This window comes from Portunus trituberculatus, chromosome 41 (genome assembly GCF_017591435.1).
Source record: "Portunus trituberculatus isolate SZX2019 chromosome 41, ASM1759143v1, whole genome shotgun sequence".
Taxonomy (NCBI): domain Eukaryota; kingdom Metazoa; phylum Arthropoda; class Malacostraca; order Decapoda; family Portunidae; genus Portunus; species Portunus trituberculatus.
The window spans coordinates 32856426-32871425 of record NC_059295.1 but is presented as its reverse complement, the minus strand read 5'-3'; the positions used below and the strand labels follow the sequence as shown (position 1 = coordinate 32871425).

The 15000-nt window shown below is 37.9% G+C and overlaps 1 protein-coding gene across 4 annotated transcripts in view; it reads left to right on the top strand.

Annotated features, from left to right (window-relative positions):
- The window catches only part of LOC123516432 (neuroglian-like), a 181138-nt gene that overhangs the window by 144776 nt on the left and 21362 nt on the right, over window positions 1-15000 (top strand). For all 4 annotated transcript variants that reach the window (XM_045275706.1, XM_045275708.1, XM_045275705.1 and 1 more), the window contains 13 exons: window positions 2395-2636; window positions 4980-5095; window positions 5367-5560; window positions 6031-6332; window positions 6522-6712; window positions 7018-7293; window positions 9119-9296; window positions 9510-9668; window positions 10407-10621; window positions 11150-11337; window positions 12292-12471; window positions 12835-13072; window positions 13986-14104. In XM_045275706.1, the coding sequence (XP_045131641.1) occupies window positions 2431-2636; window positions 4980-5095; window positions 5367-5560; window positions 6031-6332; window positions 6522-6712; window positions 7018-7293; window positions 9119-9296; window positions 9510-9668; window positions 10407-10621; window positions 11150-11337; window positions 12292-12471; window positions 12835-13072; window positions 13986-14104 (2562 nt within the window). In that variant the 5' untranslated portion in view covers window positions 2395-2430. The remainder of the gene's footprint in view (window positions 1-2394; window positions 2637-4979; window positions 5096-5366; window positions 5561-6030; window positions 6333-6521; window positions 6713-7017; window positions 7294-9118; window positions 9297-9509; window positions 9669-10406; window positions 10622-11149; window positions 11338-12291; window positions 12472-12834; window positions 13073-13985; window positions 14105-15000) is intronic.

Here is a 15000-nt window from a genome sequence, read left to right as displayed (position 1 = left end):
GAATGTGGTGTGTGTGTGTGTGTGTGTGTGTGTGTGTGTGTGTGTGTGTGTGTGTGTGTGTGTGTGTGTGTGTGTTTTCTCTCTCCATGTGACATCACCTCTTCGTTTAGTAGTAGTAGTAGTAGAAGTAGTAGTAGTAGTAGTAGTAGTAGTAGTAGTAGTATCTTTTTCCTAGCGTGCCTCATTTAACCACAAGTCATTAGAGTTTAGCTTTTTATAGTGGTGGTGGTGGTGGTGGTGGTCAAAGAGGTGTGTGTGTGTTAGATGTCTGTTTGTGTTGAGAGAGAGAGAGAGAGAGAGAGAGAGAGAGAGAGAGAGAGAGAGAGAGAGAGAGAGAGAGAGAGAGAGACACGTGGGAAGACACACACACACACACACACACACACACACACACACACACACACACACACACACACACACACAGTCCCTCAATTGACCGTAGCCACCTCCTCCTTCTCCTCCTTTTCCTCCTCCTCCTCCTTTTCCTCCTCCTCCTCCTCCTCCTCCTCCTCCTCCTCCTCCTCCTCCTCATCATCATCATCATCATCAGCAGCAGCAGCAGCAGCAGCAGCAGCATATGCGAGAAGCACTTACTCAAATATTTGACTTAAGTATTTATGAAGTACTGTAATGAACTGTCTGGAGGAGGAGGAAGAAGAGGAGGAGGAGGAGGAGGAGGAGGAGGAGGAGGAGGAATACAAAGGAAAGCCAAACAGCAACAGACCTGTTGGTCCTTTCGAGGCTGTTTGGTAACTACTACTAACTGGCTACAGATAAGAGAGACAGGACAGTACAGGAGAAGGCTCCTCCCCACCCACTACTCACGCCAGCTTTTGCTGGCATGGAAAATAGCTTGGAAAAGTACCATGCAGTATGGAAAAACTGACATGGAATTTTCACAGGAAAGGATGAAAGGAGATTCTATTATTCACCCTACGGTGAACTCTCCATATCTATCTATAAGAAAGTTAATAATTGATTGTATAATGTTTAATTATTCAGACAAGAAGAGAGCTTGTTGGGGTTATTCTTTAAGTATTTATCAATTTTGTTTTTGAATGATGCAATGGAAGTACTGTTTACTATTTCTGAAGGAAGCTTATTCCAAATGTTAACAATTCTATTAAAGAAAAGTGCTTTGCCTCGTGGGTTTTAAAGCGTTTTGGTGTAATTTTAAATCCATTATTCCTTGTTATGGTGGAATGATCAATAGTAAAATATTTATTTACATCAAGGTTGTTGTATCCCTGAAAAATTTTGAAAACTTCGATTAGGTCTCCTCTTATCCTGCGCTTTGTTAAGCTGAATAAATTTAATGCTTCCAGTCGTTCCTCATACGGCTTGTTTCTCAATCTCGGAATCATCTTGGTCACTCTACGCTGGATCCTTTCCAGTTTTTCAATGTCTTTTCTGTAATATGGTGACCAGAACTGCACACAGTATTCAAGCTGAGGACGCACCAATGAGTTATATAAAGTAAGGATAACTTTTTCTGATTTAAATTCAAAGGTTCTTCCAATGAACCCAACTAATTTATTTGCATTCTTTACTGCTTCTGTGCAGTGTTTGCTCGGCTTGAGATCTTTAGACACCACAACACCAAGATCTTTTTCATTCTCAGCACTTGCCAGAGGTACATTATTCATTACGTATTTTGCTTGTACATTGTTACTTGCAATGTGTAGGACTTTACATTTTTCTATATTGAATTTCATTTGCCATTTTTCTGCCCAGCATGTCAGTTTATTTAAGTCACACTGTAGTTCTTACCATTGTGACATTGATGTCACTTTGCTCATTATTTTGGTGTCGTCCGTGAATTTGCTTATTTTACAATTGATTCCTTCATCAATATCATTAATATAGAGGAGGAGGAGGAGGAGGAGGAGTTTATTTAGTTTTTAATTGTGTGTGTGTGTGTGTGTTTCTTCTCTATCTATCTCTGTTATCTTTGTTGTGTTGCTTTTCATATTACTAGTTATGAAAGTGGCAATTTTCTCCTTTGTTTATAGTACTCTTCATCATCATCATCATCATCATTGTCATCATCATCATCATTTTCACCTCCAGTCACTTTCACCCTCTCCATGTGTTTCCCACCAAGAGAAAGAGCAAAGTAAAATACAGCACTCTTCAATTTTTACATGCCTTTGTTTTCCTGGTCTTGAGAGGAGAGGTCAAGAAAAGGCAAAGAACGATGAGAAATGGAATGGAAATAGCGATAATGCTAATCATTTTGTGAGCAGGTTTTGACAAGGAGTGAAAAATAAAGTTAGTAAAGATGACAAGCTACAGAACATTAAAAGAAAGAAGTGGATATGTAACAAAGAGCATTTCTGTGTCTTTGTGTCAGTGGTGTGCATCAGCAGTAACACACTTGATTTGCCATTGCAGGTGCAGGGGTGTGGCGGAGGCGGCAGTGACGGCAAGATGTTGGAGACAAGGTTATGGATGGTGCGAGTGGCGGTGGTTGTGTTGGTGATGGTGACGTGCGAGGCAGTGATCAAGTACCCACCAATGATGACTAAGCAGCCGCCCCCCAATGATGAGATTCTCTTCCACGTGACTTCAAGACCTGACCAAAATGACAAGCCTTTCCTCATTGAGTGTGAAGCTGAGGGAGAGCCCGCTCCAAGGTTAGTTGTATTTTCCCTCCTTCACTCTGTTTCCTGCTCTTTTTGTCTTCCATGCAGTAAGTGGGTTGTGTTTCAGTATGTTTATGTCCTTCCATGGTGCTTGTCTTTCCTTGTCCCACCAGGTGAAATAAGCTATTCATACATCCTCTTCCTCTTCCTCCACTATCAGGTCCAGCTTATGTACTTTTCTGTCACCAGTTGAAATGTGTCTTTTGGTTACTATCTTCCACAACTCTGCTGCTTGGCATTTGATACTTGGCCATAGCTGGGTTTAGCTGTTGAGTCATGGAGTCTAGTTCAATCTTTCACTAACTTTTGCATTTCATCATCTCCACAAGAAAGATTCAAAATCCTTATGGGCCCTCTTCATCTCTGGCCAGTTCTCCATAGTTATTGAAAATTAAATATTTTGTTACTTGATATTTATTAGTCTTTTTAAATGTCTGCAGTCAGCAGTCAGAAGATATGTTTAGTCATCCTTGAACTATATTTATGTAGTCTGAGAGAGTCATTTAGCAATGTGAAGCATGTCCACTATAATATGAAAATGTTATGTAGATGTTGTACATTATTTGTTTACACAAATTTTAGAAGGGATTAATTCTTTTGATATAACTATTATGAGCACGGCAGTATGTTGTCTAAGGGAATAGTATTATGGTAAGACTGACCACTCAGACATTAAAAGGTAATGGAAAGAAAAAGCATATCTTGACAATAATTTTACTAAAATTAAGGAAACTGATCCAGAATAATTTATTCCACCACCTGTGGCAAGTAATGTAAGTGACTTGCCTTTAAGACTTTAATGGTTTAGTGACTAATAATATTAGAAACAGGTGATTATTAAGATGACTGACATAACGGAGAAGAGCAAAATAGTATACCTAAAGAAATGCAGTATATACACAAGAAGGAAATGACCAGCACCAGTATAATTGAACCAGAGTACCAAGACCAACACAATGCACACAGTGGTAAATCACACGTACAAGAAAATAATAAGGAAAGACGTATAATAACGAATACAATGCAAAAAAAAAAAAAAAAAAAAAAATATGGAAGTTTCACCATCAGGTAGTAATTGTATGAATGAAGGTGAATGGAATGAGTGTTCACTGGTCAAAATGATGACATGATGAGATGATAACACTGCTTTTCACTCTGCTAAATCCTCAGGAGAAAAAAAGAAAACACTCAGCTATTTGAGTTGAGACTGATTTGGTTAGTAAGGTGTGTTCTATACTTGACATCACAGTTTGCCTTGGGTGGCTTCATAGTGTTTCTGAAGCAGGCTGGCAAGGTCTCAAGTTTTATATTGGAGAGTCTTAGCGTGATGAGGAAACAGCAGATGGAGCAGGATAGGTGGTATCCATTATCTTGCCCTAACAAGATTAATAGAATGTGGGAATTGTGACACTTTAAAAAGAGACCAATGTGAGTGTTTCAATCTGCTGTCCCACCAAAAGAGAGGGAGGTAGAGGACACAGCTTCTAGATCAGTTTTGTTTGTAGTGACAACAAAACTGCTTCATAAGATTTGAAGTTGTATCCTGTATACTAGCATTGCAATTACACTGAGTGAGAATGAGAATTTCCTTGAAACATTTGGTATTTCATTAATCGACTGTGATGCCTTAATAAACTTGCTATAGTCTTTGTTAGATACCATGGCTCTCAGCTTGAGGATTGTGTCTAGTTAGTGGAATAATACAGGAAATCAGAGATACCTGCATGCACCATGGCTTTATCTGTTTGGTGCACGGAATATAGCATTAATATGGAAGACTCTTGGCATCTCTTGATGGAGACTCTTCAAAGAGGAGCATGATAAAGGTGTAAGTGTACTGTCATGACTCCCACTTTTATACCATTGTAAAGAAATATCCATATTGTAGTTTACAAAAACACAATGGATTTATTATTGTGTACATGTTGAGCATTCAAACTTTGGTGATGCACTTTCATGGTATAAGATGTAAGTTATGTGTATGGATATTATATTCATATGTATGTATTAATGTACTGAAATAATATATCGTAAGGAACAACTTGAATAAAAACACATATTAACAAAATCTGATAATGAATATAGAAGTAGTACTAAATTTCATTAATGCTTGTGTAGATTTTAAATGTAGCAAAATATTGTTATGTTCTCCAATCAGCTTATTATTATTATTTATTTATTTTTTTCTATGTAAGGTTCAAACTTTAATTTTCATAATATCTATCTGGTAGATCATTATCATTCCGTATATGAAATCATGCTGATATGTGTACATACTTAGTTCATGGCCAGTAGCACACAAAACATCATTAAAGCAGCTGTCTACATCATCAGGTATCGGTGGATCAAGAACGGGAAAGAGTTTAATTGGCAGACCTATGACAACCGTATATCCCAGCAGCCAGGAAGAGGCACCCTGGTCATCACCTCCCCCCGGGATGAGGATCTTGGCAAGTTACCGCTGTTTATTTGAAAAAATATTAATTATAAAGCTAAAGCATTTGCCCATATTTGTCAGTACAATACATAGTTATCTTTTAAATTTAAAATTTTGAAATTTATTACCAGATTGGAAAACTTATTCTTTCAATTTGGGAAAAGATATTTAGTGTGGTTATAGGTATTGTTTAGATGGTTATATATGACACAGTGCTATTAATTCATCTTACTTACATTGCTTCAGACTTCTAATTCTTTTACTGTTTTTTTTATGATAAACAGGTCAGTACCAGTGTTTTGCCACCAACGAGCTTGGTACAGCCACATCCAACTCTGTGTTTGTCCGAAAGTCTGAGCTGAACAGCTTCAAGAACCAGGATCCACAAACAATAGAGGTGATGGAAGGAGAACCAGTTCAACTTGCCTGCCAGCCCCCTGATGGCTATCCCAAACCATCAGTCTACTGGATGATTCAGGTAGAAAATGTGTTTTTTTCTACCTGGGATGAAAGGTTTCTTTTTGTGATTGCTATGAGTGGTTGTTTGATGAAGCATTATGTATATCCATGATTCTTGATTTAAATAAGGCATAACTTAAAGAAGTACCAACAACAGTACTAAATGATTTGGTGGATTTTTATTAGTAAAAAAAAATCTGTAGAAAGAAAATCAATAATGAATTTTATCTGGTGTTGTTTTGCACATTTTCTGTTTACAAAAAAAAAACTAAGGATGCAAGCACAAAATATTGTCTCACCATCAGAACCATCTGCGCTGAAAGTATAAGCTTAACTTTAAGACAGTTTCCTGTATATCATTGTATATTGTTTATTTGCTGAGTGTTCAAAATTTTGAACTTATTCTGGGAATTATGACACTAGATTTATTGAATCTTAATGAGCCAAGATTCATGTCTCGAAATAAGAATCAATGTCTTGCATTTTCAGGAGGACCAAGGAGCACTGCGAAGTATCAACTCCTCCAGAATGACTGTTGATCCTGAGGGCACCCTGTGGTTCTCTAATGTGACCCGCTTTGATGAGTCCAATGATTTCACCTATGCCTGCTCAGCTACCTCTGCATTCCGTAATGAGTACAAATTGGGAAACCGTATGTACCTGCGTGTGTCGCCGACTGGAAACAGTGCCGTCCAGACCAAAAATGAGCCCAAGGAACAATTTAAATCTCGCAAAAACACCGTTATCCTTAAAGGCAGAACACTTAGGCTTTGGTGCATCTTCAGTGGAACGTAAGTTTGCAAATTGAGGCACAGATCTCTAAGTGTACTTGGAAATATATATTGTACATTAATTTGCAAAATTTTTAGCTTACAGTAAATTTTTATCCATCTGTCCACCTTTTGTATGTATTTAAGTTCCCTTGTAGTAATGATAAGCATTCTATGAATGTGTATCCTAGTAATTTTTGCTCTTCACAGTCCTCTCCCAGAGATGCGATGGAGTAAGAGCAACAGCTCTCATTTCCCACATGAAAGAGTGGATTATGAGAACTATGGCAAAACTTTGGTCATCCGCTATGTTGATTTTGAAGATGAGGGGACTTACGAGTGTGAGGCGAGTAACGGTGTTGGAGTGGCAAAGTCATACTCCATGAATGTTGAAGTGCAAGGTAATGTATTTTCAGTAGATTTTGGTGGCATCACATGGATGAAAGTAATCACAAAGTAAATTCTTTTGTAGTGTAAGATTTCAAATCAAGAACACCAAAACAGTGTCTTTGCTTTGGGAGGATGGTAATAATCTTTTCATTCTTTCTGTATTTCTATATTTTACTACTAGAATAGGTAAAGTTGATTATGAATCATCAGAATTTTTATTTGATTCAATTTTTTATTGTAAAGAAATTCAAGGAATTATTGTATGTTCATGTCATCTCATCTTAATTCTTTCCATCATATATTTTTTCCATTCCAGCCATTCCATACTTTATTAAGGAACCTGAGGTAGCACACAAGGCTGAGGGAGAGACAGCTGAATTCCACTGTAAGGCCTCGGGAAAGCCTCCCCCAAAGCAATACTGGATATACAATGGCATGCCCATCACAGAAGCACCTGTCAATCATCGCCGTGTTGTGGAGCCAGAGAAGATCATCATCTACAACCTAACCAAGGGTGATACCGGCAATTATGGCTGCAATGCTACCAACGGACACGGCTACGTATACAAGGATGTTTACGTCAATGTTCTTGGTATGAGGCTGTTTGTGTGTGTTTGTGTTTTTTTTTTTTTTTCTTACTTAGGAAAGAGAGAAGAAAACAAATTATATGAAACAAGGAAAAAATAGATTTAGGTAGTACTCTTATGAAGCCTAGGATTGCTGTAGATTATGATTGTGCTGAAAGAAATTATTATCAAGGGGTAGATGAAATGAAGTGTAACTTTACACTTGATAATTACAGTAATTACAATCCATGAAAAGTAGGTATTGGGAGAGATGCATATGTTACACAAACACAACATAAGTGTGTGTGTGTGTGTGTGTGTGTGTGTGTGTGTAATATATGTCACAAGTTCTAATCTAGAGATGTAACTTTGCAATAGACAAACCTATATATATATAAAGCAGTATCTTGTTATTGAGGTAGTCACTATAATTAATTTTAGTACAGTAATACCTCGAGATACGATCATCCCAACATACAATTTTTTTGATATACGACAAAAAAATTTCATATAATTTACGCCTTGAAATACGACGATATTTTTAAGATATGAATGGTATAATATACGAATGGTAGGTGGCACAGCGATCGCTCGGCTACCCACGTCCACCCGAACATTCAGCCCGCGTTGTGTATCGTTGTTCATCCTTTGTGCATGTATGTGTCTGTGCTCCTCGGCAGTGTATATTTTTTCTTAAGTTTTGTGAACTCAAGTTTTAGTGATCATGTGTCCCAAAAGTAAAAGTTTGGCAAGAAACACAAAATAGCTGGTATTCACATACTGATTACACTTAGAAATTCAATAAACGAGTGAGTACAAATGGTGTTCTGCCCACAAGCAACTCTTCCTCTTTGCAATGCAAAAAAAAACAGAAGTCTAGATGTCATGGTTACCAAAATATCACAGGTTGAATGAGGTGGTATCATCGGTTTATGTGGCCTTACGTCCGATCGGGTTCAGCGGCCTTGGCTAGAGTGAGAGAAAATGTGCCCCTTGTATCCTCTCTCTCTCTCTCTCTCTCTCTCTCTCTCTCTCTCTCTCTCTCTCTCTCTCTCTCTCTCTCTCTCTCTCTCTCTCTCTCTCTCTCTCTCTCTCTCTCTCTCTCTCTCTCTCTCTCTCTCTCTCTCTCTCTCTCTGTTGCCTGTTCTGATACCACTCTCATTCAAAAGTTGTCTCCCCGTAACATGGCAAGAGATCCGAGATATAGAAGTAAGGTGCGCGGGAGAGGTGGCGGAATCAGACACAGTGAAATCACTGTCGCTCCCACCATCCATCGTTGGTGACACAGTGACGTAAAGCATATGTTTACTCCTGATGAGTGTTGCTAGCTCATAAGCAAAGGAAACGGGAAGAAACTAGCCAAAATATAGCCGTAAAAAGCCTAAACGTCTATTGACGTGCCCCGAGTCTTGCGTGATGAACGTCTATCGATGTGTCCTGAGTTTTGTGGGTTAAGTTGTTATTTTTGGGCCATATAGTTAATTTATATCATGCATACAATAAACATTGTATTTATCTTCTATTAAATCTATATTTGGTTGGTTTTTAAAGCATGTTAATTTTTTGGGGGGGTTAAATTCATTCACAAGAACGAATTAATTCTATTTCCATTAATTTCTATAGGAAATATTTATTTAATATATGATTTTTTTATATACAATGATTGTCACAGAATGAATTAAGATTGTATGTCGAGGTATCACTGTATGTATGAAGCATTCTAATAATGAACTAAAAATGTAGTGCTTTTTTATGTCAGGAATCGGATAGTGAACATAGGACTGATACACCATGTTGTGTATTTGTGACCATATCAGATGCGCATAGACTAATCCCATTGTTTCCCTACAGCGCTTCCACCTGAGATCCGCAGACCCCCGACAAATGTCATGACCGTTGATGGGAAGCAGGTGAACATGACTTGCCGCATGTTTGGTGCTCCCACGCCCCGCATCACCTGGATCAGAGACAGTGAAGAACTGACTGGTGGCAGATTTCAAATAACTAGTGAAGGAGACTTAGTCATAAAGTGAGTCCTTTGCTTTCATATCTATATATTTGTTTATTGATTTTGTTTTATTTTACTAATTTATTTTTTCCCTATGATATATTTGCAGATGCTATTTATTTCTAATTTTGCCTTGATAATGAGGTTATGCTCATAGCTATTACAAATGTAAAGAAAATAGAATGTTGGCAAATGTTTAGTCATTTAACCAGTAATGGGAACTCATTCTTACAGCGAGGTGTTATTTACTGATGCTGGAAAGTACACTTGCTTGGCTGAGAACAAGTTTGGCAAGCAGGAGGCACATGGGTCGCTGGTGGTCAAGGAACGCACCAAGATTACCGATGCACCACAAGACTATGAAGTAGCCGCTGGGGAAACAGCCACCTTCAGGTAAATCATTGGTGCCATAGATGAGTGATAGATATCCTTGTGCTCTTGTAAGCCTGTTTCTTTCTTGGTGTTTAAACATTTTACTCTTCAAATCATGACTGTTCCTGCATTGTGCCTTTAGACTCTAACACATCCAGATATATGTATTTCTTTTTTACAATATCTGAATTTTCATACATTTCTTTTACCTCATAATCTTTTTAATAAAACATATGTCCTCTTATGGTTCTGTTGTCTCTTAACTAAAGGTCTCCCCACTTTTTTCTTAATAATTTTCTTTCCTATAATTGGAATTTTCAAACAAGGAGACTTTAATGCTTTCCTTGTACCAATCTCTGCCATGCCTTACAGCTGTCATCTATTAGAAAAAATTTCAGTCGAATATGCAGTTGATGGACTCAGATGTGTGTAACCTAAAAGCCTTCTTGATAAAAAGAATCCAGCAGTGTGAGGGTTCGTGATTGTTCATTGATGTTCAACAACTTGTCTTTTTCTTTTTATGCACTAACTGTGTTGCATCCAGAAAGGGAGCTGAATAGGAGAGAGAGAAGAGAGAGAGAGAGAGAGAGTCTTATGATTCATACTTGTTTGAGAGCAACTAGAGTTTTTGGAGTAGTTTCTGTCTCTACATGGATTTCACTTCTTGGCATTTAGGTAGGCTGGAAACTTGTATAATTGTCAACTACTGACAAATGAAAGAAACAATAAGTCAATTATACAAAAATATTTTGCCCACAGGTGTAATGCTGTGACTGACAATGACTTAGAGTTGAGCATTGAGTGGCAAACTGATGGTGAGAACATTGACTTTGAACAAGAACCTAGATTTGTTCAGCAGTCTGACTTCTCATTGAGTATCACCAAGACCACGGAACTTGACTCTGGGAAGTACACTTGTCTTGCATCCACTGCTCTGGATCAAGTGGAATCCACTGCCTCATTGATTGTACAAGGTAAGCTTTTATTTTTCTTACTATTTGAAGATTTTTATGGAATACATAGTGGTATTCAAGATAAAAAAAGACAAAATTGAATATCGTTGCTAACAAAATGAATATCTACAATAACTTTCTTGAAATATAAAGTGTCTGCAAGTTTTGTAATCTTATCTCATTTTATTTGTGTTGTTTGAAGACCAAAGAATAAAGGAACACACAATGCCCCTAAAATAATGGGAAGGAGAAAAATTTTATGAATACTTAAAAATGTCTTATTGAGTTAGGTAATTCAAAGTGATTTTGTGTATCAAACTTACATATGAGACAGCATTGTACATTAAGACATATAGACCTTCATTCACTTTCTGATAGTTTTAAACCTCTAATTGTTATGATTAGAATGAGCTGTTTCTCCAGTAATGCAGAGATTTATTTTTAGATATTTATAAGGATAATTGATAAAATAGGTATGTATTTCTAAAATTTTGTTGAAAGATTTGTTGTATGATGTGAATGAAAATGTATTTTTGTTGCCTTCCCCAGATGTGCCCAATCCACCCCAGTTGCTGAAGGTGACCTGCAATGTCCGGGACGCCAGTGTGGAGTGGCAGCCAATGGGTGACAACCGTGCTCCCATCCTGGTCTACATCATCCAGTTCAACACCAGCTTCACACCAGATACTTGGGAAAGTGCCTATAACGACGTTCCAGCAACCAGTACAGAGTTCACCGTAAGTACTCTGTGAACTGAATTTTGATGGTGCTTTCAGTTTTTTCTTTGTTTGAGATCAATGAGATCATTTCACAAAAGAAAAGTTTATCAAGTAATGATTGAGAAATAAGTTACTTTGTCATATTTATCCTTAAAGTACTGCAATGGACTTGTCATTACATTTTCATTGCCAACAGTTTTTATTATTTCTATGCATTATGTTAGTTAATTCTTTTGTGCCTAAGTAGACATAGCTATCTTGCTCAAAATATTACAGTAAGCCCCCACACTTGGTGAATTAATTAGTCTGGGGAAACTACCGCCAAATGCGAATTTCGCCAAGCATGAGTTCTTTATACCATATAAATTGCCTAAAAAATGCCTCAATCAGTCTGTGGTCATTGCCAAAGTCCCTCTTTTGACCCCTAAAATACCATCTTTCGAGCTGAAATAAAATCTTCTGCCTTCACATATTAGGACACATGTACAAAACAGACCAATAAACAATAAATGAAGATAATGAGACATGATATAAAGCCTGTAACTCCTGTTTTTTCCACCCGTTTCCCTTGCCCACTTTCGTCCTTGCCACCACCACCATTGTCCTTTCCCCACTGGTACCACCTGTTGCGCTGGTAGAGGCCATGTTGGCGGTAAATCGCCAGAATTCATTCTCACGCTAGCAGAACAGAGAGTAGCACAAACAGAATGGCTGAAGGGGACTCTCACACTGCATTCTGATAGGTTTAGAGAGAGGTCTGACGTCAACAGGGAGCCGCGTGGTTCGCCATGCGGTCGCCAGGGGACTGTCAAATTTGAATTCAAATCACCAAGCGTGCACTCGGTGGTCCATGGCCACCCTACCACCAAAAGTGAATTTCGCCAAGCTGAGATTCGCCAAGTGCGGGGGCTTAATGTTTTGATAATTTTCGTTAAGTTGTGTTAGTGATGCATGGTAAAATTTTTCTCCCAGATCAACCTGAGTCCTTGGGCAAATTACACATTCCGAGTAGTTGCTCGCAACAAGATTGGTCCTTCCCAACCATCAGAACACTCAGAGATGTGCACAACCTTGCATGATGTTCCTCACAAGAACCCTGATGGTGTGGAGGGCAAGGGATCAGATCCCACTAACCTGGTCATCAAGTGGTCGGTAAGTTGTTTTGATAGTAAAGATTATGGAATTATAAATATCATTCAATTGTACTTATGTTCATTGAATTTGCATGCATAATCATTCAAGGTCCATAACTTTGCAAAGATTCTTCTTTTGAATTAATTAGGAAATAAGTTCATTGAGGAAGAAGAGTGTCCATTAAGTAGTAACCAGTGTTATGATACTTATTGCATCTGCCCAAGGCATCCTAGATTGTACCTCAGCAATGTCTTCTCTTTGTATAGAAATGTTAGATTGTGAATTTTTAACAGAGAATCATTTGAATGTGAATTTGGCTTCATTATTCTCTCTCCTCATGAACCTTAGATTACCTAGTAATGTAAATATTTTTAACTGCAGCCAATGCCAGAAATTGAACATAACGGTCCTGGCTTCAAATATCGTGTGTACTGGAAACCTGATGATGTGGAAAATGCAAGGTGGCAAACAGAAGATGTTATAGACTGGGAACAGGATCACTTTGTGGTGCCAAATCAGCCTACATTTAAGCCCTACAGAATAAAGGTGGAGGCCCATAATGATCGAGGAGAGGCAAATGTGGCTGCACCTGAAATTCAGGGCTGGTCTGGAGAAGCAGGTAAGTTTGTTCTGTTTATTTCAACTGCCAATGATGTGCCACCTACAAAGTATATGTAATTATTCATAAAGCTTTTCTAATTTTCTCCATTGTTTTTAACTGCAATTTTTTTTTTTTTTTTTTTTTTTCTCCATAAAAAATGGATGAGTATTTCAAATTTAAGTGATTTAGCTTTGGAAGCAAGAAGCTACAGTAGCATTTAAGAAAGTGTAGTACTCTATTGTACAGTATAAGAGATAACACTTGTGAGATGAAGACCTGAAAAAGAATGCTTCTAAGTATGTTGTGTTGTTTAGAATGGAGTAACTGGCTTTAAGAGAAGGACTGAAAATTATAAACTATATATCAGTGCACAGCTGTAAAGTTTAAGGACATAATATCTATCATTTTAGGTTGCATACCTATATAAAAGAAAGCTCAGATTCAAGAGATTTTTGACAGACTTCATATATGATGTCATAAATCAACATGAAAGTATCATAATAAAATAATAATAATATTACCCTGATAATTCAGTTAATGGATTTGGTTCACAATTGACAAGGTGTGAATTTAAATGTGTTATTTCATGGTTTACCTTCTGGTATCTAACAAGACATAGTGTGACTGTTAGCTTGAGGAATGTTGGCTGTGTTACTCACCTTCAATGCAGTGAACACACACACACACACACACACACACACACACACACACACACACACACACACACACACACACACACACACACACACACACGTATCTGAAAGGTTCTGCTGACTGGATAGATAAAAGAATTGAGTTCTTCAGGGATAAAATAACACAAGGTTTTTCTTGCTCAGTTTTGAAATAATGAATTATAGGTAGTCATTTTGTGGCTTCTATGCATGAACCGTATTGCTCCTGCTGAGTTTAACATGGTGTTGGTGTATTTCAGAACCCACCGAGGCACCACGAAACCTGACACTGCTAGTGCTGAAGGATGCCACCACTGCCATGCTGGCATGGGAACCTGTCTCTGAAGACTCCATTAGGGGACATTTCAAGGGCTACAAGGTCTGTATCTCTCTCTCTCTCTCTCTCTCTCTCTCTCTCTCTCTCTCTCTCTCTCTCTCTCTCTCTCTCTCTCTCTCTCTCTCTCTCTCTCCATTTTGTGTCTATAAGTCATCTTTCACTTTTATCTATTGCCATTATCTTACTATTGGATGTATGAACTTCCATTTCCTATTTTTATCTCCATTCAAATTTGCATCTGATTTGATTTTTTTTCACATGTCCTTAGAATGTGTGTGTGTGTGTGTGTGTGTGTGTGTGTGTGTGTGTGTGTGTGTGTGTGTGTGTGTGTGTGTGTGTGTGTTTGTGTTTGTGTGTGTTATGCTGGTATGTGGTGGATGTTCATAAATATGTGGATGTTTTTTGTATCAGGTAATAATCCTCTGTGTAGAGATGTTAATCAGGAATATAGGGAGATGTATATGAGTTGCATATAGGGAGCTTTTATTTTGCTCTGCTAAAAAGTAACTTTATTTTTTAACTTGAATGTCTTAGTAGTTAAAGTTTTCAATACTCAAATACAAAATTTTGATTTAATACTTGAAAAAATACCAGACAGTCGAAGGTCCACACACATGGCTGTAAACAAAGGCTCCTTGGCCTCTCCCTCCACCCCTCCGCCAGTTGTGCTGCTTTGGTCTTCAGAATAACATTTGCGTGTGTTCTGTCTGTAGTTTTTTATTTATAAACTTACATTAACACCAAAGGCTTACTAGTGGTGAAAATATCTGGTAATCGAACGGCTGCACACATGGCTGTAAACAAAGCTCTGGCCTCTCCCTCTCCACTGCCTCCATTGTCCCGTTCTGATACTGTATTACTGGTAAAAAAAAAATTGCCGGTATTCCGGTATACCGGATACCAGTGTGCATCCTTAGTCCTGCCACAGTCTTGAGAAA